The 25,726-nt window shown below is 47.2% G+C and overlaps 1 protein-coding gene across 1 annotated transcript; it reads right to left on the bottom strand.

The window, feature by feature from the left end:
* Window positions 1-240: 240 nt before the first annotated feature.
* Window positions 241-16,546, bottom strand: CLRN3 (clarin 3). Its single transcript, XM_068961188.1, has 3 exons — window positions 16,318-16,546; window positions 7,270-7,449; window positions 241-521 (listed from the first exon to the last, which is right to left on the bottom strand). The coding sequence occupies exons 1-3, from the start codon at window positions 16,544-16,546 to the stop codon at window positions 241-243; spliced, it is 690 nt and encodes a 229-aa protein (XP_068817289.1).
* Window positions 16,547-25,726: the final 9,180 nt, after the last annotated feature.

Genomic DNA, 25,726 nt, shown 5'->3' on the forward strand with positions numbered 1-25,726 from the left:
TGAACACGACGCGGACCGCCGAGCTTTCTTCTTCACCTTCCCCACCCTCACGGGAAGTGTCCTTTGTCAAGGGTGCATCATTTATGAAGAACATAGTGTCGTGAGATGTGAAAACTGTCGCGAGTGACGGTCAGACAGGGCCACACTTTTCCCTGCTGACGACTCAGCCACGCCAGCCAGTTACTGCTCTGAAAGCTGGCGTTCAACAGGAGACCTAGCCACCAAACGAGGACACAGACTTCAGAATAGAATTCCATCCCTCGGCGCAGACTCCATGGGCTTTCTCTGCTCCTGCTTCCGCTGGTATCTGGCCTTCTGGTAGAAGATGATGATGACCGCAGTAACCACATTTAGGAGGATGACCAGCAGGGTGAGCCAGAACGAGTATCCGTAAGTGTGGGACGTCCCTTGTTGAGTGGCAGCTGGATAGAGTGGGTACAGCCTCTGGGCCAGCTCTTCTGAGAGACGATTGGACTGCGTGTTCCCCACAAAGAGCACCATGGTTATGAATGTGAAGGATGCTGAAGGGAAGAAAGAGTTTGTAAATAACATGGTGGTATATTTCAATGAATATTTTTATTTTTAAGATTTTTTTTTTATTGGAGGGTAGTTGCTTTACAACGTTGCGTTAGTTTCTGCTGTACAATGAAGTGAGTCGGCCCCATGCGTACATATGTCCCCTCCCTCTTGGACCTCCCGCCCCCCTTCCCCAACTCCACCCCTCTAGGTCAACACAGGGCCTTGAGCCGACTTCCTGTGCTATAGAGCAGGCTCCCCTCAAGCTGTCTGTTTTGCACACGGTGGCGTGTGTGTGTCCGTCCTAGTCTCCCCATTCCTCCCACCCTCCCTTCCCCCGCTGCGTCCCCAAGTCTGCTGCCTATGTCTGCGTCTCTATTTCTGCCTTGGAAATACTTTCATCTGTTTTCCTGGATTCCACATATAGGCGTTAATGTACATTTTTAAGGTCACTTTTTTTCCCTTTATCAAACATGTACACTGTGGGCTTTCACTGAACATCTACACTGGGATTTACTCTCTTCTCCGCATTAGGGAGAAGGTAAAAGAAATAAAAGACGCACGCTAGACTCTAGACCCCAAAAGCTAACAATAACACAGGGCAGCTGTGACCAGGAGCACACATTCAGCTCAAGCCCTTTCAGAACGAGTTGAACCCTGCCCGCTTCCCAGAGGGATGAACTGAGCCTGCACGCTGCGTGAGCAACGGGACAAGTGATCGATCACGGGGGTCGACAGGACAACTGTCTAGAGAGGATCAGTGTGGTTGGGAGGCCGAGGCAAGAAGAGAAAAACAGCCAGCCCAAACATCTATCCATCGTGATGCACGGTGAGCATCCTGGTCTGGGAGACACAAGTCCAGCTGATGTGGAGGGGTCTGGAGGGTCCTGAGCACAAGATACAGAGGCTGAGCCCACCTGGGAAGCTCTGGGGACCCACCAGCTTGGCAACTGGGGTCTCATTCAACCCATAACAGGGGGCAGCGTTTAACCAGGAAGGCTCTCTTTAGTAAGTGAGTGAAAGTCATTCAGTTGTGTCTGACTCTTTACGACCCCATGGACTATACAGTCCATGGAATTCTCCAGGCCAGAATCCTGGAGTGGGTAGCCTTTCCCTTCTCCAGAGGATCTTCCCAACCCAGGGATTGAACCCAGGTCTCCCACATTGCAGGTGGATTCTTTACCAGCCGGGCCACAAGGGAAGTCCAAGAATACTGGAGTGGGTAGCCTTTCCCTTCTCCAGCAGATCTTCCCAACCCAGGAATCGAACCGAGGTCTCCCACATTGCAGGTGGATTCTTTACCAACTGAGCTATGAGGGACTCCCTCTTTAGTAAACTTATCCTTTATTATTCACAATGTCCTGCACTAGAGAACCTTCCTCAGTCTTGGCTTTGGAAAGCCCCCTTGGCTTCAACCGTGGTTCTGGAGTCAGAGAGAGCAGGGTCAAGGCCTCCAGCCGCAGGTCTTGGGAGATGCGCTCAGCTGCTCTGAACCTCGATCTCCATCTTCCAAAGGTGGGGAGCTACAAACCCCGAGGAGCTTCGAGCCTGCGTGGGGCTATGGGGGGTGCCGGGGGAGGAGTTTCCTTTCGCGGTCAGGAGAATATCCTAAAATCAACCGTGTATTCTGCGAATACACTGGAAATCACTGAATGGCACCCTTAAATGGGTAGACTGTATGGTATGGGAGTCATATCTCAATAGATTGTTCAAACAGGCAGAGGAAGGAGGGTCAGAAGGCGGCTGTGCTGGATTTGTGATGAGCCGTCCAGTGGAGTCAGGCTGACCGTGCCTGGCGGCCATCCAGGAGTCCCCAGGACAGAGGTCCAGACCGACACACACTCTCTGACTCTTCCTCTGCTGACATTTACCCAAAACTAGGAGGACATTCGGCACCCAACGTGCCCTGCCCATAGCCCACACCCAGGACCAGCCCTCCAGAGGCCCTAATTAGAGGGCTTCTGGGTGAGGCGTTTTCATTCCCCTTGAGGACAGTCTTTCATCTTCAACATAATGCACTTATTTCTTAATAATAACAGGAGTGGGAGTGCACGAAGCCCCTCCCCTCTGCGCCGTGTGTCTCACACCCCGTAATTATCCCTCATTCTGCTCTTGGGAAGTTTCTTCTAAAAGCTTTAGTCAGAAAGGAGCAAAACCCAGAAATGGGCTACACGCTGTTCTCTGAAGTGGATGCTCACGACTTTGACTTAAACCACGAGGGCACCCGCCAATGGACACAGATGCTGAGCTGAGCCCCCAGCGGAAGGGGACACCGCTCACTGCCTGCTTCTGTGGTTCCTGGGACAGAAGGTTTATGGGGCCTGGAGGGAGCCCCGTGGAAGACGGAGGAGCCCCCAAGGGCTCAGGGCGCTGGCCTTCCACCCCCCTGGCCTGTCCCCATGGGCGTGGGACCTGCCGATTACAGATAATGATCCCTTATTAGGGCAGTCACCTTGAAAGTGAAAGTGAAGTCGCTCAGTCGTGTCTGACTCTTTGCAACCTCATGGACTGTAGCCTACCAGGCTCCTCTGCCCATGGAATTTTCCAGGCAAGAGTACTGGAGTGGGTTGCCAATTCCTTCTCCAGGGGATCTTCCCAACCCAGGAATCGAACACAGGTCTCCCGCATTGCAGGCAGACGTACCATCTGAGCCTCCAGGGAAGCCCTTAAAATTCCTGGCTCTGACACTGAAGCGTTAGGTGGTTTTCCAATAGAGTTCCTCATTCAAGTGAAATCATATTCCATGCCCATTAGCATTGAATTTCAATGGAGATGTGCAACGATTTGTTTTAGAGCTTGAACAACTGAACAAGGACCTAAACAAAGTTTTGCATAAAGTTCAACAGTACTGCTACGAACTTCCTCCAGACCAAGGGCTCCAGCCTGCAGAGCAGCCGACAGACATGAGATGAAGGTGTGAGAAGAAGCAGAGGAAACGGTTTGGCATGCAAATTCCTCCCTGCTCTCGGTCCCCGGGCTGAGGACTGAGTGTGTCGGGGCAGACCATCTGCAGTGCTCTCCCTGGCTCCGCTGTCATCTCCAGCTCCTCTCAGACGACAGTTCTGTCCCCTGTGGCCAGGGTCACCATGCCAGCCTGGGTTCAGAGGGCACAGGGGCCCGGGAGGGAGGCTGCAAGTCCTGCTTTTGTCCTCAAAGCAGCATCTCCTCCTGTTGCTTCAGAGACAAGCCAGAAAACTGCTCCCCTTCTTCCTGTAGCCAAGAAGCCTGTGTCCAAGCCCAGCCTGGAGAGGCATGTGCGGCCCTTCCCTTGGCCACAGGGCACCTCAGGGCAGCCCGCCCCCGCCCCCCGTGCCAGAGTGAACCAAGGCAGGGACCCAGAGATGGTGTATTTGTGCACAAAGCCCGCTGCAGGCTGAGCCTCGGGGGACCCCAAGTTTTCAGCAATTCTTCAACCAAATGGGGCCCAAGTCTGCCCTTTGAGAGTTGGAGGCTGCTCACCTCCGCCTCACACATCAAAGTCTCTGATTGTGCTTCTGCCCACCTCACAGCCGCTCTGTGTGTCAGAACTTGCCCCGAGCCTGGGGAGGAATGTGGCGGGAGCTTGCTGCCCATCAAACAATTCTTTGTTGTTAGAACCAGGTGTGGACTGGGGGTGGGGAGACTGCTGGCCTTGCTTCCCATGTCTTCCTCCACAAACATGCATCAGGCCTCTGCCCTGAGCAAAGCCAGCTCATACTCAACAGTGGAGGAAGACACTGAAGCCAGGGGCTTCCTCCTGCAGAGACGAGGGGATGGGTTCTGGACCCTGCGGGTGTAAACAGAGCAACGAGGGTGGATTTTGTCCGGCTGGCCCCACCCAACCCATCCCTCTGGTCCTAGTGATCAACATTGCTCTCAGATCCCTCCCCCTCAGCCCCAGCTCCAGGTGGTCAGTGTCCTCAGCCAAAGTGGGTCAGTCAGTGAATTCAACCCTGCCAGCTATGGAGACGGCTCCAGAAATGGAGGAGGCCAACTCTGGCAAGAGTCAGGTTTTGGGGGAAAAAAAAAATCATCTTTTCTCCTGCGGTTGCTGCATCTGTGATGGGCCAGAAAGAACTGGTGGGTGTCTTGCCTTTAGGAGGACCAGCCTAGCTACTTACTGACGGAGGGAACACAGGAGGGAAGGGGGTCTGATGGCTCAGGCTGAGATGCTGGGTCCAGCTGTACCTGAGGCCACTGCTTCCCTTAGCTTCTTCATCGCATGAGCAAAAATTAAAGGAATCTATTTTTTTTCACCCTGGCAATGAGTGCCAATGAGTGTTGCCTTTGGTTTGGTTGACAGACGTGAACTACAGTCAATAAAAGCAGCTTGGGGCACAGAACCCTGGTGTCTGGATGAGGGCCTCTGAGTTTTGAACCAACCCCTCCAGATCCACCGTGAGATGGGAAGCCCAAACACTCATTCCTGGCCGGCAGCTGATGCCCTTTAAGTTTGGGCATCTGCTTGTTTTGATCACAAATGCAAAGAAAGAAAGGAAAGGGCTGGTCATGTGCGGATGTGGCTACACCAGCCTGATCCCAGATGCTCAGAGCTGAGAGGTGGGTGTGCAGGCTTGCCCGGAGCAGACCGGATTTCCACCTGTTGTCCTGCATGATGTTTAGGAATCTCAGCTTGTTTGGTCAGAGTGTTGAGAGGCTCTCCCTTGTATCCATGCCAGAATGGGGCTGGCTTCTTAAATATGAGCTTGAAAGAGGCCACAGTGGAAGCGCGTGTGCACTCACACCACACAGGGCTGTGCTCAGGGCTTCCCTCCCCAGAAAGCCAGGTGTCCGTGGTCTCAGCACAGCCCTGCTGGGATCCACAGCACAGCGGCGCCTCCAGCCACATGCACTGGCCAGTGTGATGACGGCCTCACAGAAGGGCAGGAAGCTGCCCAGAGCCCGCCATCCGAGACTTCTTGATACCCCTAGATCCAGAGCACCTATCTTCTCCCTGAAAGTTCCTGGTCTGTGTTTAAATATACCACGTGCAACACACACACGACCACTGCCAGGGCCAGCCCATTAGTTCAGTTCAGTTCAGTCACTCAGGCGTATCCAGCTCTTTGCAACCCCATGGACTGCTGCATGCCAGGCCTCCCTGTCCATCACCAACATCCAGAGTTTACTCAAACTCATGTCCATTGAGTCAGTGATGCCATGCAACCATCTCATCCTCTGTCATCCCCTTCTCTTCCTGCCTTCAGTCTTTCCCAGCATCAGGGTCTTTCCCAATGAGTCAGTTCTTTGCATCAGGTGGCCGAAGTATTGGAGTTTCAGCTTCAGCATCAGTCCTTCCAATGAATATTCAGGACTGATTTCCTTTAGGATTAACTGGTTGGATCTCCTTGCAGTCCAAGGGACTCTCAAGAGTCTTCTCCAGAACCACAGTTCAAAAGCATCAATTCTTCAGCACTCAGCTTTCTTTATGGTACAAATCTCACATCCGTACATGACTACTGGAAAAACCATAGCTTTGACTAGACAGACCTTTGTTGGCAAAGTAACGTCTCTGCTTTTTAATATGCTGTCTAGGTTGGACATAACTTTTCTTCCAAAGAACAAGTGTCTTTTAATTTCATGGCTGCAGTCACCATTTGCAGTGATTTTGGAACCTCAGAAAATGAAGTCTCTCACTGTTTCCACTGTTTCACCATCTATTTGCCATGAAGTGATGGGACCAGATGCCATGATCTTAGTTTTGTGAATATTGAGGTTTAAGCCAGTTTTTTCACTCTCCTCTTTCACTTTCATCAAGAGGCTCTTTAGTTCCTCTTCACTTTCTGCCATAAGGGTGGTGTCATCTGAATATCTGAGGTTATTGATATTTTTCTTGGCAATCTTGATTTCAGCTTGTGTCTCATCCAGGCTGGCATCCCATTAGTAGGATGGGCTATTTTTGATCCACTCTCAAGATCAGGTTCTCGTGGTGGAGAGAGGGACAGAGCAGGAGAAACCCCACTGTTGGGCAGGGGCAACAAGGCTCCCACTGTACCAAGCCCCTGGGCAAACACAGTGGCCCCAGAACCCGTGAGACCCTCAGAGAGTTCAAAACACTGTGACCCCAACTGAAACCCACTTCCCATTCCCCACCCCAACAGCTTTCCCCCCACACAGACAACACAACCTCGCAGCACCACCCAGCTGACACCTGGGATTCACAGGTCGCCCACAACGAGGGCGTCGGCCCAGATGCTCCACAAGGGTGTTCTCGGTGGCTCTGTGCCACCTTCGTGTTTAGATGTTAGGCCAAGTCGACGGCTGTTCTATGGGGGCAAGAAGGGGACTAAGTAAATGTGCACATGTGTGTGTGTGCACGTGTGTGTCTGCACGTGTGTGCCTCTCCACCTCACATGGAACCTACTTTGCAGTCAAGCACGCAGCAGGAGCCCAGGGAATGCTTTACTGACATGCGTGTCCCTGTTTAACGCCTTACCCTGGATACTCGAAGGCAAAGACTGGGTATATCATACATTTTTAACACCTAACACGCCCTCCTTACCCACAGTCCGCCCCTCCCCAGGGCACCCGAAGCACATCTGAAGATGCTGAATAAAAGCTGAAGGCTTAAAAATAAATAAATAAATAAATAAAAATTAAAAAAAATAAATAAGAAAAAAAAAATTTTTTTAAGCTGAAGGCTTGTGAAAATAAGCCTCAGCCCCCCACACTCGACTCAGCACATTCTAAACACCCAGGGTCCAACAGTGAGCGTGTGCGTCCTCGTGTGAGAGGGAACCAGGGGGACAGAGGCCGGGGCTGGCCGATACTGACCACTGAGCCCGCTCCAGGTGTACACGCCCGTCGGCCCCAGGAACGTCTGGTAGGGGTTGCTGACGCTGTTGTAGAAGGTGAACCCGGCACTCAGCAGGGAACTGAACAAGCCAAGGGCCAGGAACACGATGACCACCGAGTGCAGGGTCTTCGGGGAAGAACTGGTCAATGTCCCTAAAACTGAAACAAGGTCTGGTAAGTACATGATGCCCCCGACGCAAAGACCAGCTTTGGGCCCAAGGGCTGGTCCACCCTCCCGGGGCCCCTTCCCGTTCCACCTGCTTAGGCACTGAGGCTAGACACCCTCAGCCTTTCCATAACAGTTCCATATTTCCGGAGTGCAGGGGAGCGCCAGACATGGATCTCCACACGTGTGAAATGAAACACGGACGCCCTGGGCCCTCTGCCATCAGTTCCTGCTTTTGTCACCCTCCTCTCTCTGACCACCAGCCAGCCTCCCCTGGTGTCTGCTTTCCCCTCTCCCTCCACTGTTTACAATACAAGATGGTCAGACACCAGAGGTGCATTGGCCCCACTCATCTGGGAGCCCAGCCACGTGTTTATAGAACATCTCCAAGAGCTGTCTGTGCATTGAGCCCCTTAGGAGACTGCCGCTACATTCAGTAAAGTGTTTACCAGGGCGTTCAGTGAAAGAAGGCAAAACTAACCTGGGAGTAAGATTTCAGAGTCCTCAGGAATATACTAACAACATCACTGGAATGGCAAGGTGTGGGAACCGTGGTAGGAGAGACAAGAAAGCCTTCCTCAGTGATCAACCAGCCCCAAGAAAAAGAAATGGAAAAGGCAAAACGGTTGTCTGTGAGGCCTTACAAATAGCTGAGAAAAAAAGAGAAGCAAAAGGCAAAGGAGAAAAGGAAAGATATATCCATCTGAATGCAGAGTTCAGATGGAAAGCCTTCCTCAGAGATCAATGCAAAGAAATAGAGGAAAACACTAGAATGGGAAAGACTAGAGATCTCTTCAAGAAAATTAGAGATACCAAGGGAACATTTCTTGCAAAGATGGGCTCAGTAAAGGACAGAAATGGTAGGGACCTAACAGAAGCAGAAGATATTAAGAAGAGGTGGCAAGAATACAGAAGAACTATCGTCATCTCACAGGCCAGCAAAGTAATGCTCAGAACCCTTCAATAGTAAGTGAACCGAGAACTTCCAGATGTTCATGCTGGATTTAGAAAAGGCAGAGGAACTGGAAATCAATTGCCAACATCCGTTGGATCATCGAAAAAACAAGAGAGTTCCAGACAAACATCTACTTCTGCATCATTAACTATGCTAACGCCTTTGACGGTGTGGATCACAACAAACCATGGAAAATTCCGAAAGAAAAGGGAATACCAGATCACCTGACCTGCCTCCTGAGAAATCTGAATGCAGGTAAGAAACAACAGTTAGAACCGGACATGGAAAAACAGACTGGTTCCAAATTGGGAAAGGAGTACGTCAAGGCTGTATACTGTCACCCTGCTTATTTAACTTACATGCTGAGTATATCATGAGACATGTCAAGCAAGATGAAGCATAAGCTGGAGTCAGGGTTGCCAGGAGAAGTATCAATAACCTCAGACATGCAGATGACACCACCCTTATGGCAGAAAGTGAAGAAGAACTAGAGTCTCTTGATGAAAGTGAAAGAGGACAGTGAAAAAGCTGGCTTAAAACTCAATGTTCAAAAAACTAAGATCATGGCATCCGGTCCCATTACCTCATGACAAATAGGGGAACAATGGAAACAGTGAGAGACTTTATTTTCTGGGGCTCCAAAATCACTGCAGATGGTGACTGCAGCCATGAAATTAAAAGATGCTTGCTCCTTGGAAGAAAAGCTATGACAACTTAGACAGCACATTAAAAAGCAGAGACATTACTTTGTCAACAAAGGTCTGTCTAGTCAAAGCTATGGTTTTTCTAGTAGTCATGTATGGATGTGAGAGTTGGACTATAAAGAAAGCTGAGAGCTGAAGAATTGATGCTTTTCAACTGTGGTGCTGGAGAAGACTCTTGAGAGTCCCTTGGACTGCAAGGAAATCCAATCAGTCCATCCTAAAGGAGATCAACCTTGAATATTCATTGGAAGGACTGATGCTGAAGCTGAAACTCCAATACTTTGGCCACCTGATGTGAAGGACTGACTCATTGGAAAAGACCCTGATGCTGGGAAAGATTGAAGGCGGGAGGGGAAGGGGATGACAGAGGATGAGATGGTTGGATGGCATCACTGACTCAATGGACATGAGTTTGAGCAAACTCTGGGAGCTGGTGATGGACAGGGAGGCCTGCAGCCCATGGGGTCCCAAAGAGTCAGACACAATTGAGTAACTGAACTGAACTGAGGAACCAGGGTGGGGGCGGGAGAGAAAGAGTCAGAGCTTCCTTCTTTTCATTCCTGTTTCTCAGGGCCCCTAGGAGACAGCCAGAGTTTCTCACATCTTCACCCAGAGCAGCTTAAAAGAACAGAAACCGAAATAGCCACAGAAGCTTTCTTGTTCTGCTGTGGGTGGTGAGTTTTAAGGAACAGGGCCCTGGAAGCCAGAGGGGACCCCGGATGTCGTGCAGGCAGGAGCTGCAGAGTGTCATGCCAGACCGCGTCCTGGGAACAAGGAGCCCTCCGTCTGCAAGGTGGCCCTTTCCATCCCTGTGGTACCTTAGCAGTTCAAAGGTTCTTCATCCTGCATTTCTATGATATTAACCCTGGGTCCTAATGCTCCTTTGGGACCAATGCAGAATCCACTCCATCCTCTCCTGCCTGGAGCTTCTCCCAACATTTGAAAAGAGGATGTAAACCCAGTGAGTTATTCGTAAGACGTGATTCCACGGCTCCTGGCATCCTGGCCCTGACTGCACACACACTCTAGTCTGGCCGTCCTCCCCATTCGTGGTGGCCAGATGGGCTCAGCACTCCTGTTAAGATGCGGCACTCCCTGTGCCATCTCTGTCTATCTCTAACACCTACGTGTTAGTCGCTCAGACATTTTTATTTTAAACCAGCAGTATTCTGTGAAGGAGCTAAATTTGTTGTCAACGGACAGAGGGTAGATATGAGAGAAGTGAGCCAGCAAGTCAGCCTTCAGACATCCCGGCAGTGGGGATATGGTCGTAAAGACCCTCGTGCATGAGAGAGTTCATCCTGAAGGCCAGGTCACGTGGCCCAGCCTGGGCTGGAATCATCCCCGGCTGGACGGAGTGGGGACGCAATGCCAGGCGTGCAGGGCTGAGCAGAAGGCAGGCGAGCGTGGCAGCCAAAGCCTGCAGAAGAGGACAGAGGCAGGAAAGGAAACAGCCAGGAGGGAGACACAGGTGTGGTCTCCGGTGAGCAGCCGCAGCCCTGCCAACCCCTCAGGAGACCAGGAAGGACAGGAGAGGGAAATACCAGCTCAGCAACACGCAGGCCATGAGCTCACTGACCAGGGAGCCGGGCCCCAGGGGCAGAGTCCAGCGCACACACGGCCGGTCTGCTCCTCCCGGGTACTGTCTGGCCCTGTCACCATTTCTGTTGGTGACCCATGGGCGGGGATTTCTGTTGGTGACCCATGGGAGGGGCTAAGTGCTCTGCACAGCTCGCTGGTTTACGCACTCTGGATATGTCCTCTTGGTGATACACTCGGTGAGAAGTCTGACAGGCCTTGGCTTAGCTGAGGACATGGTCCTCTCTGTCACCTGCTGTTGCCCAGGCGAGGAGCCCTGCCCTCCTCGGGGGAGGGACCGTCTGCACTGAGACTGTTCCAAGGTCCGACCCTCAAGCCCGAGGCTCTGGCTTCTTGGTCTGTCTCACCCCGGAGACGAGTGAGGAGCTTTGCCAGGCTGTGAGGCAGCACACTACTCTTTAGTGACTTGTGGAAGATGACGTCAGAGTAAAAAACAAGAAGCAGGACACACCTGTTTCAAGGCACAAGGTCAAATGCTGTGGATCCTTCCAAACTTAGTCACCCCCGGGAAGAACCGCTTCTCCTACGTTCCACGAGCCCCTGGCTCTGCCTGAGCACCAAGGAGGAAGCTCCAGCACCAGATCAGAAGTTTCCTGGGGACTAAGGGAACTCTGTCCTTAGCCAATGAGACCTAATTTGGATGCTTAACGAGAAAATAGGGCTCCCCAGATGGCACTGGTGGTAAAGAACCCGTCTGTCAACGCAGGAGACACAAAAGACACAGATCCAATCCCTAGGTCCCCTGGAGGAGGAACTGGCAACCCACTCCAGGATCCTTGCCTGGAAGATTCCATGGACAGAGCCACCTGGCGGGCAACAGTCCAAGGGGTTGCAATGAGTCGGATACCACTGAGCAACCTAGCATACTAGAAAATAAAAATTTCAGCATGGGACAAATGTCACGTGTCCAAGTGCCCAAAGTCCCCTAGGGAAACCTTATCAAATCTGTAAATGGAGGGTCATTTGTGAATGGTTAATATTCCACATTTTAGAGTAAATTAGAAAGGAGAAACCTGGTGAAGCTCAGTGGTAAAGAATCCACTTGCCGATGCAGGAGACGCAGGAGTCCTGGGTTCAATCCCTGGGTTGGGAGGATCCCCTGGAATAGGAATCCCACTCCACTATTCTTGCCTGGAGAATCCCACGGACAGAGAAGCCTGGTGAGCTACAGTCCGTGGGGCCACAGAGAGTCAGACATGACCGAGCGACTGAGCAGACACCCAGACATCAGTTCTCAAAGCGGAGTCAATTTGACTCATGCTTTTCTATGAATTCATGTGACAATTTAGGTTAAGTTTAACTGCCACATTTCAAAATTGTATTTCAGCCTCTGAGTTGCCCCACAGGTATGACAGGTGTATCTCCTGCACCTTCCAGCCACCCAACCTTTCCCCCAACCCCGCTTAGAACTCAGACAGTGAAAGCTAGAAATTCAGTGTAAGTTGAGCAAGAATGAAATCACAATCAACCTCCACAGCATCTGACAGCTGCTCTCTGCCTACAAAATTAGCAAATACATTCAGTTCTTTTTTTCTTGTTTTGAGGGGCCCAAGCGTCAGAATTGAGAAAGCCATCCCACAGTTGGAACCAATTGTCAATACTGGCAGCTCCGGCAAAGAGGCCAGAATGCACTGGGAGGTAGGCAGTGCGGAAATGAGGGGTCATCTGAACATCCGGGCTTCCTGGGCCTAAAGATTTATATTCTAGCCTCACTGGCCACCTGGCCCTTCTAGTCTGCTTTTCAGGAAGTCCCGGGAAATTGAGGCAGAGCCACTGGCTTTTATGTGGGGAGAAGCAGCCTCCATGCCCCACTCAACAATCTGGGCACCAGGGGGCCTGACCCAAGGGAACTCCTGAATCTCTGGGCCCCAGTGTACCCCTGGAAGGACTCCACACAGACCGGAGTGTGGCCTGGGAGCTCTCCCGGCACGTCCCAGCTGCTGGCCTAGGAAACTGACCAGGGTTATCTCAGTCGGGGGAGAGGCGGCAGATGGCTTCCAAGGTGGCTCGACACAGTAGTTTAGAATCCACCTGCCAAGGCAAGAGACGAAGGTTTGATCCCCGGGTCGGGAAGATCCCTTGGAGGAGGAAATGGCAACCCAGTCCAGTGGGCTGAAGTGGAGTTATCTTGCCTGGGAAAGTCCGTGGACAGAGGAGCCTGGTGGGCTACAGTCCATGGGGTCACAAAGAGTCACACAGAACTGAGCGACGGAGCAGGCATGCACACACATCTCTGTGAGAAGAGTAGGGGAAAGCCTCTTCTGCCCATATATGCTCCACCTCCCAGCGGGGCCACGTCTCTAGTGGCAAATGAGAAGTCACTCCTACCTGAGGGAAAGTGTGGGATGTATGTGGGGTAGGACTGGGCGGGTAGGAATGGTAAGAAGGGGCTTTTTGTACATTCTGGAGATATAGACCTCCTTTCTTTGTCCTTGCAGTTACTTGGTTTTTTTGCACCAGATTCACTTCCTTCATCATTTTAAATGTGAGCAAATAGTACAGCTCTAACTTCCCTGAGAAGAGAAAGGGATGGGAAAGAGACTTGGAGGAGGAGCGGCACATTTGGGGTGAAACACCCCTGTGTTCTCATAGTGACCTGCACACACCTTTAACCTACAAGTAGGGCAGGCTCCTGGATTTAACCGATAAGGGTGTCTTTCTCTAGAAAGACTGAGCGGTGAATCCTCCCAGGCAGGGGCTCTGTGCAGTTCCACTCAGGATCCAAGCCCCTCACTTATGTAACAGCTGCCCAGGGAGGATTTTTTTTAACTGAAATTAAATAACTAGAACTTTTGGAGTAGCCAGGCAACGTGCTCACTCGTGGACACATGGCCCTTTTCATCTGGGTGCTGGACAAGCTGGGATCCTCGGAACGAGGCTGGTGGAGCTCCCGGTGAACCTGAGCTGCCCAAACAGTCTAGTTATGCCATGGAGAGGTTCCTCCCTGGGTTGGAATGATTATTTTCCCCAGGTGACACACTGTTGGCTGAATTATTTTTGCACGTTGAGCTCAGCCACCGTCGCTTCACGCTGCTCTTTCATTTCAGAAATCGACAGCCCCAGATTGGCACCATGCGATAAATCCTAGGCTGGAACAGAACAGGGTTTTAGCAATATTTATCACGCTTTGGAGGTTTCAGTCAGACCTCTTCCTGGCTAAGAAACTGACCTGGTTAACTTCTTATTTGAAAAGGCAATCCGTCACTGCAGGGCAGAAAAGTGGCATTCGTATCGATGATTTTACTGGGCTGCCAATGGCCAGTTTCTGATTGGAAATGAGCCTGTGTGGTCCTGAGGAAACCATCTCACTGCAAGCTTGTAATCCTGCTCCCTGGGGACCGCGTCCACATACCTACACCTGCCAAGGCACCATCTACCTTGTGGCTACATGGCTTTTCCTCTCTCTGCAAGGACAGTTGGCAAGTGCTCCCACTTCAACGACTGCTAAAGATGCCAGCACTGAAGGCCCCCTGGGTTCTGAGCGGTCCCTAGCAGATTGTTAGCCCCTGAAATTGAGAAGCACCTCAGTGTCTGGGAAGTAGAGTGCCGTCTAAACACCTGTGTGGCGGCAGGCAGGGACCTGAAGCTGGAATGTGGGTCTCTGGGGACCAAGAATAAAAAAAGAGAGCCAGGCAAAGCAAATGCAAATACTCTGCCTCCTTTGTGGGCACACACTGCCCTGCAGTGTCCACCGGCCCCGCCGCCAGGGTTATCCTTGCCCACGGCTGTCCCCACCCTCCAACCGTCACCGTGCTCACGTCACCCCCTCAGGGCTCTAGGGACAGGCTGGCCCACCCAGATCTCTCCTGAGCTCCCCAGGAGGCAGGGAGTCAGGGAGATCACTGAAGCCCTTTACCTCAAATGGGAACCAATTGATTGTAAACAGACAGTGTATGAAAATGTAAAAATTCCCAGACTGTTAACTCGTATTTTAAAAATTGAACATGTATCTGGATATTCAGGAGCCGGAGGGAGTTTTGGTTTCGCAAATTGTATTCACAGAACTGCAAGTGGGACTGAATCTCTGAAAGCCTTCGTCTCCTGTTCCCACGGAGTGAATTCTCCTCCTTTTCCCGAGGAGCTGAGGTCAGTACCAGAGAAGATGCGCAATGTTGCTAAAATACTGGCAGAGACTTTGTTTTTGCTAAGGTCTAAAAGGCAGATTCATAATTTGGAAATATAATTATGCTGCTCTGGAATTCAGGAAGTCATTTCATTAATAAAGTCACAAATTAGAGCTAGAACTTGGAGTTACGGTCAAAGGCTCAAACTCCCAACATTATGCATGGTATGAGGACTAAATATTGCATTTGTGTAAGATAGAAAATGATGCAAGTTCAGGGCTTCCCTGGTGGTCTAGGGGCTAAGACTCCAAGCTCCCAATGCAGGGGGCCCAAGTTCCGTCCCTGGTCAGGAAACTGGATCCCACATGCAGCAACTAAAGAGCCGCATGCTGTAAATAAAAGGTTCCACAACCAAGTGGGAGTCCCACAACTTTAGTCCCACAGCTAAGATCTGGTGCTGAAAATAAACAAAGGAATAAAAATAAACACAAAAAAAGGCAAATCAGCACTTGAACAGAATTAGACTTCTGTAAGATAGCTGAGAGCTTTTTCTGTGTTATAAACCTACCATCTTATGGCCTCAGGAAACACTAGTTTTAAAAAAAAAAATGACATATGTTTACAAAGAAAAAGGTGATGACTGCATAATACCTGATAAAGCTTGTATAGTAAGCTCCATGAAACACCATTCAGAACAAAATCTATTTAAGGAGCTAAATAGTTTATAAATTATGTTTCTAAATTTATAAAGCAGTGGTATGTATTTAAACTTTGAATGCCAAGTAAGTAGCTAAATTGTGCTTATTCTCAATGAATTTTTGTTTTCTGCGCATTGAGAGTAGAGCAGTAGTGTGTACAAAATCAGAAAAAAATAGGAATTTCTGTAAAATATTCAATTAATATAAGTGATGGAAATTTAATATCAATTCCAACAGCAATGAGATTGTTTGGAAGTAAGAATGCAAATTCAAATCAGTGAAAGTAATGAGCCTGAGATACAGGGGTAATAAATTGCCCATATTTTCCACTTCATTTTTTCTTGTCAATAAACTGGTGCTGTGTAAGGCTTCCTTAGTGGCTCAGATGGTAAAGAATCTGCCTGAGATGCAGGAGACTCAGGTTTAATCCTTGGGTCTGGAAGATTCTCCAGGAGAAGGGAACAGAAACCCACTCCACTATTTTTGTCTGGGAAATCCCAAAAACAGAGGAGCCTGGTGGGCTAAGATCCATGGGGTCACAAAGAGTCAGAGATGACTGAGCGACTCACACACACACACACACACACACACACACACACTGTTTAAACGCAACTCTACCAGAAGGATTTCGACTGTTTTGCTAATAGGCCCAACCAGACCTGAGGAAGCTGAAAAAGTTTGGTGAATTTTCAAGATTAAAAATATGAGATCGTATCTACAGCCCAATTAAAATTTACCAGGAAATTATTTCTGAAAGGCTATTTGACCAGAACACAGGATGACATCAATTTTACCCAGTTAATTCAGCCTCATTGTGTACATTCAAATGAGCTATAATTACCTTCAAAATTTTTGTCTGATTCTGCAAGTCCATGATTCAATTCTTGAATACTCTTCCCACGAAGGAGCCCATAGGTGATGATCACACTACCATTCGAAGAAGAGTCACTGATGGCGATCGTGCTGCGGATCCACTGTTGGGTCACCAGAACAACGCAAACGACAACGAAAGCCCCCAGGCTGGTGACGAAGCTGAGTAAGAACGTCAGCGTTTTCTTTGCTGTGGGCATTTTCTCAGGACGATAAGGGTCCTCGGGTAAAAAAACAGAGATCTTTTTATACTATTTTTGGGCCTTCTCTTTTGGAGCCCAGTGTTTAGAAATGAAGTCTCACACTGTCTTGTGAAATATAAATCCTCATTCTTCAAGAGGAAGGGTTACACTGATGAACATTGGACTGTGACTAGGGTCATAAAGATTTATGGTAGCTGAACTTTGGTCTGGAGTGACAGGTTGCTATGGTTATAGCCAACCGGGAGGAACAAGGGATAAACACAGTCTTCCTGAGACATCGCCAATCACACAACTAACTTATAACTCTTTTTTTTTTTTCAAATGCCTTGAAAACAAAATCAGCCTACCACATCAGGACAGAACTAGAATTCCTAAATAATACGCCCTGTACTCCTCAAATGTTACTGATTCTAGCAGCCAACAACACAGAGTCCCACCAGCCAAGGGTTAATGATGTGACCCTAACAAAGGTTCCAAAGGAAATCCTAAAGAGATGAAGCTCTTGCTACAAGTCCTAGGGATTGGAAAGAGGAAAGCTGACACCTTATTTTTAGACTTTGATAAAGAAGTGCACCTTTCAAATTTCCTCTTTCAACCTGGATCACACTCATCTGTTATTTAAATTGTAACTTGAGAGGTTTCATCTCTCTTGTTAGTTCTCTGATGGAACTGATTCTGAACAATCCTGCTTTGTCTTTGCAACTCTGTTCTCTCTGTTGGGTGATGAATAGTTGGTAAACGATCATTTCTGGCTCTTCTTAGAGGAAGTCCTCCATTTGTCAAGAAGATCATTTCTTGAGTTAATAAATAGATGTTCGCAGCATATTAGATATACTTCTTTTTATTATACTCTATATTGGACTTCCCTGGTGGCTCAGGGACTAAAGAATCTGTCTGCAGTGCAGGAGACCCAGGTTCAGTCCCTGGGCCAGACGATCCCCTGGAGCAGGGAATGGCAATCCACTCCAGTATTCTTACCTGGAGAATCCCCATTGACAGAAGAGCCTGGCGGGCTGCAGTGCACGAGGTCACAAGGAGTCGGCCACAACTGAGTGACTACCACTTTCTCTGGCTCTAAAGTTAGAGTCATATTGTACATGTACATTTTCATCCTGTGCTTTTCTTGGATAGCACCTAACTTGTCTGTGGAATGAGTTGATACTCTCTGTTTTTCCCACTAGAATAACCAGGCCACCACTCATTTAACAATGTTCTCTTCTGGCTATTTTGTGTATTCTTAGTTTTTTTGTTCATATAAACTTGCATGAGAACAGATTAAGAATTGTTGGTTCAAACAGACATTTCAATACCAAAGCCAAATTGGCCTCTCACTGATAAGCCCGCCAGCAATGGAAGAGAGTGCTCTTTCCTACAGGACTAGAAAATGCTGGCTATCAATTGCATAAATTGTGGCAATTTTTATAGGGACTGTTGCATTCTGTTGGAATTCTATGATTTTCTGTCCCTACAGTTTTGCCTTTTCTAGAATTTCATAGAAATGGTTCCTTACAGTATGCAGTCTTCCTTTCCCAGTTTGAGATTCACCCGATTACCTCTAAATTTGTTTATCTGTTCAGCAATTGATGGATATTTGGGTAGATTCAAGTTATTGGCTGAAAACTCCAATACTTTGGCCACCTGATGCAAAGAACTGACTCATTTGGAAAGACCCTAATGCTGGGAAAGATTGAAGGAAAGAGGAAAAGGGGATGACAGAGGATGAGATGGTTGGATGGCATCACCAACTCAATGTTCATGAGTTTGAGTAAACTCCGGGAGTTGGTGATGGACAGGGAGGCCTGGTGTGCTGCAGTTCACAGGGTCGCGAAGAGTTGGACATGACTGAGCTACTAAACTGAACTGAACTGAAAGTTATTGGCTATTTTGAATAAAGTTGTTCTGAACATTAAAGTACTAGTCTTTCTGTGAATATACGCTTTCCTTTCTTTTACTTAAATGTACAGGAGAAAAATTGCTGGGACATACAGTGAAAGTGAAGTTGCTCAGTCGTGTCCAACTCTTTGTGACCCCATGGACTGCAGCCCACCAGGCTCCTCTGTCCATGGGATTTTCCAGGCAAGAGTACTGGAGTGGGGTGCCATTTCCTTCTCCAGAGGATCTTCCTGACCCAGACATCCAGTAAATGTACTTGACTGCTGAAGAAACTGACCAAGTGTTTTCCTAGGTGTCTGTTCCCATATGCATTCCCACAAGCAGTGCATGGTGTTTCCAGCTGCTTCGTGTCCTCACCAACATTTGCTATCACCAGTGTTTCTAAAAAACGCCATTGTAACGAGTGCTTAGTGGTATCTCACCACGGTTTTGATGGTTTCACAAATATTAATGGTGTTGGACATCTTTTTATGAGCTTATTTTTTACCTGTATCCTTCTTTGGGAGAAGTATCTGTTTGAATCTTTTGCTCTTTTCTTAAATTGGTTTGACTCCTTTTTTTTCAGTTTTAAGAGTTTTTTATATGTATATTTTGCATATAAGTCCTTTACTAGGTTTATGTTTTGCAAACATTTTCTCCCAATCTCTGGCTTGCATTTTTATTTTCTTTATAGTATCTTTCAAACAGAAACATTTTCTAATCTGGATGAAGTCTAAGTACCAGTAGGACAGAGGAGCCGGCTGGGCTACAGACCATGGGGTTGCAAAAAGCTGAACACGACTGGGTGACTGAGCACACAGACAAACACACACAGTAAGCACCGACTGTTTTCATTTTATGGATTGTGCTTTAAATGTCTGGGCTTCCCCTGTGGCTCAGCTGGTAAAGAATCCGCCTGCAATGCGGGCTTTGCCTAACCCAAGATCGCAAAGGTATTTTCCCCCTGTTTTATTCTAGAATATTCATGAATTCAGTTCTTACACTTAAGATTATTTTCTTATTTTGAGTTTTTTTCAAAGTAGTATGAAGTAAGGGCTGAGATTCATTCTTATACATGTGGGTATGCAATTGATTTCTTGAAAAAAGTATCCTTTCCCTGGTGGATTGTCTTGGTGTCCTTATTAGAAATCAGATGACCACATTTGTTTGGATCTCTTTCTGGATTCTCCATTATAAAGTCTATCTTCCCAGCTCTGTGTCAACTCCAAGCATTGTTGGTCACGCTGCTTTCCAGAGGCTCTTATCTGTGACTCCAGATACTTTCCTCCCACCTGCATGTACCAACCCTCAACCAAAGATTCGAGGGATGCCCTCTGCAGATCTTGAGAGCTTGCTTTTGATTCTTTCTCTCTCCAGGGTCTTACACCAATCTTAGCCAGTTTTGCTTCCCCAGTCTCTGATTTCTGCACCTCGAGGTGACTATTGGTTCTCCACGGCTTGCTCTCCTGCACCATGCCCTACGGATTCCTCCTTGGAAACTTCCTGATGCAGGGGTCAGTCACACCTCATTCCTTTCTTCTCTCAGGAAGAAAGCCCATATGTGGCCAGATGTCCAGTGTCTAGAAACCATCCTTTTATGTGTAATTTTCTGCTTTATTGCCGAGGGCCAGACTGCTCCCTATTCTTCCATCAGGGTCAGAAGAGGCAGTCAGCGTTTATTCTTGAATGTCAGCATGGTTGCCCCATTATCTTCCCCTCAAAATTTTGTATGTGTTACTCCGTTATCTTTCAACATTGAATGATGCCACGCAAGAGTCTGGGGTCAGCTTTGTTTCTTCTCTCTGATTATGACTTTCTTATTCTCATAGCATAGTTGCAAAACTCTTTATTCATGAAATGCAGTTGCTTGGCCTGAATGTATTGTGTATAGATTTCTCTGTATCTCTTTTTGCTTCTTATTCTGGGATTGTCTTTTCAATATCTTATTTGGTTCATTGCAGATACAGTTTTGTGGTTTTTTTTTTTTTTTTTGTATCCTATTTCTGTATTCATTGAAATCCTACCTTGAGGCACACCAGTCACTCACGCATTGGGTTATCTTTGACCTTCACATCCACCATCTCTCCTAATAGCTTTGGTCTCTTTGTCTTCCTTCCCCTGCCTTGCTGTTCCTTTCTTCTCTGAGGCTAGCTCATCTTTCAGTCAAGTCTTATTCCAGTTTATGTATTTAATCCCAAATCATGCAGTTTGGAGTTTCAGTTTGTCTCCCTCTCTCTAAAGCTTTCCTTTCATTTGGGTTTTCTTCTTTTGCCACCTCATCATTCATTTCTTGCTTTAATAAACTCTTATTATAAATCCTTACATAGCGTACCAGTACTGTTAGTCAGTCAGTCGTGTCCAACTCGTTGTGACCCCATGGACTGTAGCCTACCAGGCTCCTATGTCCATGGATTCTCCAGGCAAGAAGACCGGAGGGGGCAGCCACGCCCTCCTTCGGGGGATCTTCCAGACCCAGGGATCGAACCTGGGTCTCCTGCACTACAGGCAGATTCCTTACTGTTTGAGCTGCAAAAGGAATTCTTTACCAACTGAGCCACCAGGGAAGCCCTATATTAGCATAAGACAAGCAGAAAGAACAGTTCAGTGAATTGTGTGCTTTTCCAGCGGCAGGCAGTTCATTCGTCTTTGTTTCCTTTTGCTGTATATCTGCAGAGTTGCCTTGGCACTTTAAAAAAAAAATCTTGCTTATTTTTAACCTGGGCAGTTCTGTCCAACCATTGCTGTGCTCTAGTATGTCACAAATGATTCCCTTGATATTTTTCTTACCTTATCTGGGGTCACTTTGTCTCATCTTCCCCAAGCTTCAGCTTTTGGCTGGATGACTTTCTTGCATTTTTGTTCTCACTAAATGCATCCAGGAAGAAAGAATGAACAGAGCTTTCACAAAATACATAAATCAAGTTGACATAAGCTCACACACACCTCGGGTAAGTCCATGCAAATCCACGGCAGGGCCAGAGACCAGGGCACCTGTCTTGTTCTCTTTCCTGGCTAGGTTTCTTTTGGCTCTGCTCCTGAGTTCATGAACTTTCCTCCTTGTCCAGAACTTTCATCCTCTCTGCTTTAAACTATGGCAAAAACAGAAGTAAAATAAATGCCTCTCTCCCAGAAGTCTCTTTGCATTTTGTTAGCTCTAATGTTGTTGCACACCTACATCCTAGAGTTGGGGGGAGGGGAGTCTTGTTACTGGAATTGCTTTAGGTTCATTGTGAATTTCAGTTCAGTTCAGTTCAGTCACTCAGTTGTGTCTGGCTCTTTGTGACCCCGTGGACTGCAGAGCGCCAGGCCTCCCTGTCCATCACCAACTCCTGGAGTCCACCCAAACCCATGTCCATTGAGTCGGTGATGACATCCAGCCATCTCATCCTCTGTCATCCCCTTCTCCTCCTGCCCCCAATCCCTCCCAGCATTAGGGTCTTTTCAAATGAGTCACCTCTTTGCATCAGGTGGTCAAAGTATTGGAGTTTCAGCTTCAACATCAGTCTTTCCAATGAACACCCAGGACTGATCTCCTTTAGGATGGACTGGCTGGATCTCCTTGCAGTCCAAGGGACTCTCAAGAATCTTCTCCAACACCGCAGTTCAAAAGCATCAATTCTTCGGCGCTCAGCTTTCTTTATAATCCAGCTCTCACATCCATACATGACTACTGGAAAAACCATACTTTGTTGCCAAAGTAATGTCTCTGCTTTTTAATATGCTGTCTAGGTTGGTCATAACTTTCCTTCCAAGGAGTAAGCGTCTTTTAATTTCATGGCTGTGATCTCCATCTGCAGTGATTTTGGAGCCCAGAAAAATAAAGTCAGCCACTATTTCCCCATCTATTTGTCATGAAGTGATGGAACTGGATGCCATGATCTTAGTTTTCTGAATGTTGAGCTTTAGGTCAATTTTTTCACTCTCTTCTTTCACTTTCATCAAGAGGCTCTTTAGTTCTTCACTTTCTGCCATAACAGTGGTGTCATCTGCATATCTGAGGTTATTGATATTTCTCCTGGCAATCCTGATTCCAGCTTGTGCTTCCTTCAGCCCAGCGTTTCTCATGATGTACTCTGTATATACGTTAAATAAGCAGGGTGACAATATACAGCACTGACGTACTCCTTTTCCTATTTGGAACCAGTCTGTTGTTCCATGTCCAGTTCTAACTGTTGCTTCCTAACCTGCATACAGGTTTTTCAACAGGCAGGTCAGGTGGTCTGGTATTCCCATCTCTTTCAGAATTTTCCACAGTTTCTTGTGATCCACACAGTCAAAGGCTTTGGCATAGTCAATAAAGAAGAAATCGATGTTTTTCTGGAACTCTCTTGCTTTTTTCGATGATCCAACAGATGTTGGCAATTTGATCTCTGGGTCCTCTGCCTTTCCTAAAACCAGCTTGAACATCTGGAAGTTCATGGTTGACATATTACTGAAGCCTGGCTTGGAGAATTTTGAGCATTACTTTACTAACGTGTGAGATGAGTGCAATTGTGAGATAGTTTGAGCATTCTTTGGCATTGCCTTTCTTTGGGATTGGAATGAAAATGGACCTTTTCCAGTCCTGTGGCCACTGCTGAGTTTTCCCAATTTGCTGGCATATTGAGTGCAGCACTTTCACAGCATCATCTTTTAGAATTTGAAATAGCTCAACTGGAATTCCATCACCTCCACTAGTTTTGTTTGTAGTGATGCTTCCTAAGGGCCACTTGACTTCACATTCCAGGATGTCCAGCTCTAGATGAGTAGGAGTGATCACACCTTCGTGATTATCTGTGTCATGAAGATCTTTTTTGTACAGTTCTGTGTATTCTTGCCACCTCTTCTTAATATCTTCTGCTTCTGTTAGGTCCCTAGCATTTCTGTCCTTTATTGAGCCCATCTTTGCATGAAAAGGTCCCTTGATATCTCTAATTTTCTTGAAGAGATCTCTAGTCTTTCCCATTCTATTGTTTTCCTCTATTTCTTAGCACTGATCACTGAAGAAGGCTTTCTTATCTCTCCTTGCTATTCTTTGGAATTCTGCATTCAAATGGATATATCTTTCCTTTTCTCCTTTGTTTTTCACTTCTCTTCTTTTCACAGCTATTTGTAAGGCCTCCCCAGACAGCCATTTTGCTTTTTTGCATTTCTTTTCCATGGGGATGGTCTTGATCCCTGTCTTCTGTACAATGTCACGAACCTCCATCCATAGTTCATCAGGCACTCTGTCTATCGGATCTAGTCCCTTAAATCTATTTCTCACTTCCACTGTATAATCATAACGGATTTGATTTAGGTCATACCTGAATGGTCTAGCGGTTTCCCCACTTTCTTCAATTTAAGTCTGAATTTGGCAATAAGGAGCTCATGATCTGAGCCACAGTCAGCTCCCGGTCTTGTGTTTGCTGACTGTATAGAGCTCCTCCATCTTTGGCTGCAAAGAATATAATCAATCTGATTTCAGTGTTGACCATCTGGTGATGTCCATGTTTAGAGTCTTCGTCTGTGTTGTTGGAAGAGGATGTTTGCTATGACCAGTGTGTTCTCTTGGCAAAACTCTATTAGCCTTTGCCCTGCTTCATTCCATACTCCAAGGCCAAATTTGCCTGTTACTCCAGGTGTTTCTTGACTTCCTACTTTTGCATTCCAGTCCCCTATAATGAAAAGGACACCTTTTTTGGGTGTTAGTTCTAGCAGGTCTTGTAGGTCTTCATAGAACTGCTAAACTTCAGCTTCTTCAGCATTACTGGTCGGGGCATAGACTTGGATTACCATTATTGAATGGTTTGCCTTGGAAACGAACAGAGATCATTCTGTCGTTTTTGAGATTGCATCCAAGTACTGCATTTCAGACTCTTTTGTTGACTATGATGGCTACTCCATTTCTTCTAAGGGATTCCTGCCCACAGTAGTAGATATAATGGTCATCTGAGTTAAATTCACCCATTCCATTCCATCTCAGTTCGCTGATTCCTAGAATGTCGATGTTTACTTTTGCCATCTCCTGTTTGACCACTTCCAATTTGCCTTGATTCATGGACCTAACATTCCAGGTTCCTTGGCAATATTGCTCTTTATAGCATCGAATCTTGCTTCCATCACCAGTCTCATTCACAACTGGATGTTGTTTTTGCTTTGGCTCCTTCTTTTCATTCTTTCTGGAGTTATTTCTCCACTGATCTCCAGTAGCATATTGGGCACCTACTGACCTGCAGAGTTCATCTTTCAGTGTCCTATCTTTTTGCCTTTTTATACTGTTCATGGGGTTCTCGAGGCAAGAATACTGAAGTGGTTTGCCGTTCCCTTCTCCAATGGACCACATTCTGTCAGACCTCTCCACCAGGACCCACCCATCTTGCAGTAGGACCTTGTTTATCCAGTCTTTCTCTCTCTATATATATATGTGTGTGTGTGTGTGTGTGTGTGTGTGTGTGTGTGTAATACTTGGCATCTGCTCACCCCAAACTCCCACTTCACCCTCTCCCCCCCTCCCTTGGCAACCGCAGGTCTAATCTGCGTGTCTGTCTGTTTCTATTTCTTAGATAAGTTCACTTGTATCATATTTAGACTCCACAAGTAAGTGATATCATACGGCATTGGTTTTTCAAAGAGTTATTTTTTAATACATAAAAGTCTTTCTTAACATTGTGATGTTTCATACAACTAAATATTTAAAAACCAAATTTCTGTCCTGCTTTAATAGCTGATAAGAAATGGTCCTCTATCTCCTGTTTTTTGAGAAACTTTACTTGGTATCTCAATTCTGTATTATATTACATTACCAACATTTTCCTTGGTTCCTGAAGCAAACCAAAAGTAAGGCAAAAACTAAGCAAGAGAGTTCCAGAAAAACATCTATTTCTTCTTTATTGACTATGCCAAAGCCTTTGACTGTGTGGATCACAATAAACTGTGGAAAATTCTGAAAGAGATGGGAATACCAGACCACCTGACCTGCCTCTTGAGAAACCTGTATACACGTCAGGAAGCAACAGTTAGAACTGGACATGGAACAACAGACTGGTTCCAAATAGGAAAAGGAGTCCGTCAAGGCTGTATATTGTCACCCTGCTTATTTAACTTATATGCAGAGTACATCATGAGAAACATTGGGCTGGAAGAAGCACAAGCTGGAATCAAGATTGCCGGGAGAAATATCAATAACCTCAGATATGCAGATGACACCACCTTTATGGCAGAAAGTGAATAGGAACTAAAAAGCCTCTTGATGAAAGTGAAAGAGGAGAGTGAAAAAATTGGCTTAAAGCTCAACATTCAGAAAATGAAGATCATGGTATCTGGTCCCATCACTTCATGGGAAAT

The sequence above is a fragment of the Capricornis sumatraensis genome, chromosome 23 (genome assembly GCF_032405125.1).
Source record: "Capricornis sumatraensis isolate serow.1 chromosome 23, serow.2, whole genome shotgun sequence".
In the NCBI taxonomy this organism is placed as follows: Eukaryota; Metazoa; Chordata; class Mammalia; order Artiodactyla; family Bovidae; genus Capricornis; species Capricornis sumatraensis.

Bases quoted from the DNA above. Each gene is read 5' to 3' on its own strand.
- CLRN3 (XM_068961188.1), bottom strand. From the start codon at position 16,546: ATGCCCACAGCAAAGAAAACGCTGACGTTCTTACTCAGCTTCGTCACC. The intron at 7,450-16,317 runs GTAATTATAGCT...ACCTTGTTTCAG, and splicing joins ATCAGACAAAAATTTTGAAG to TTTTAGGGACATTGACCAGT. The intron at 522-7,269 runs GTCAGTATCGGC...TCTTCCCTTCAG, and splicing joins CACCTGGAGCGGGCTCAGTG to CATCCTTCACATTCATAACC.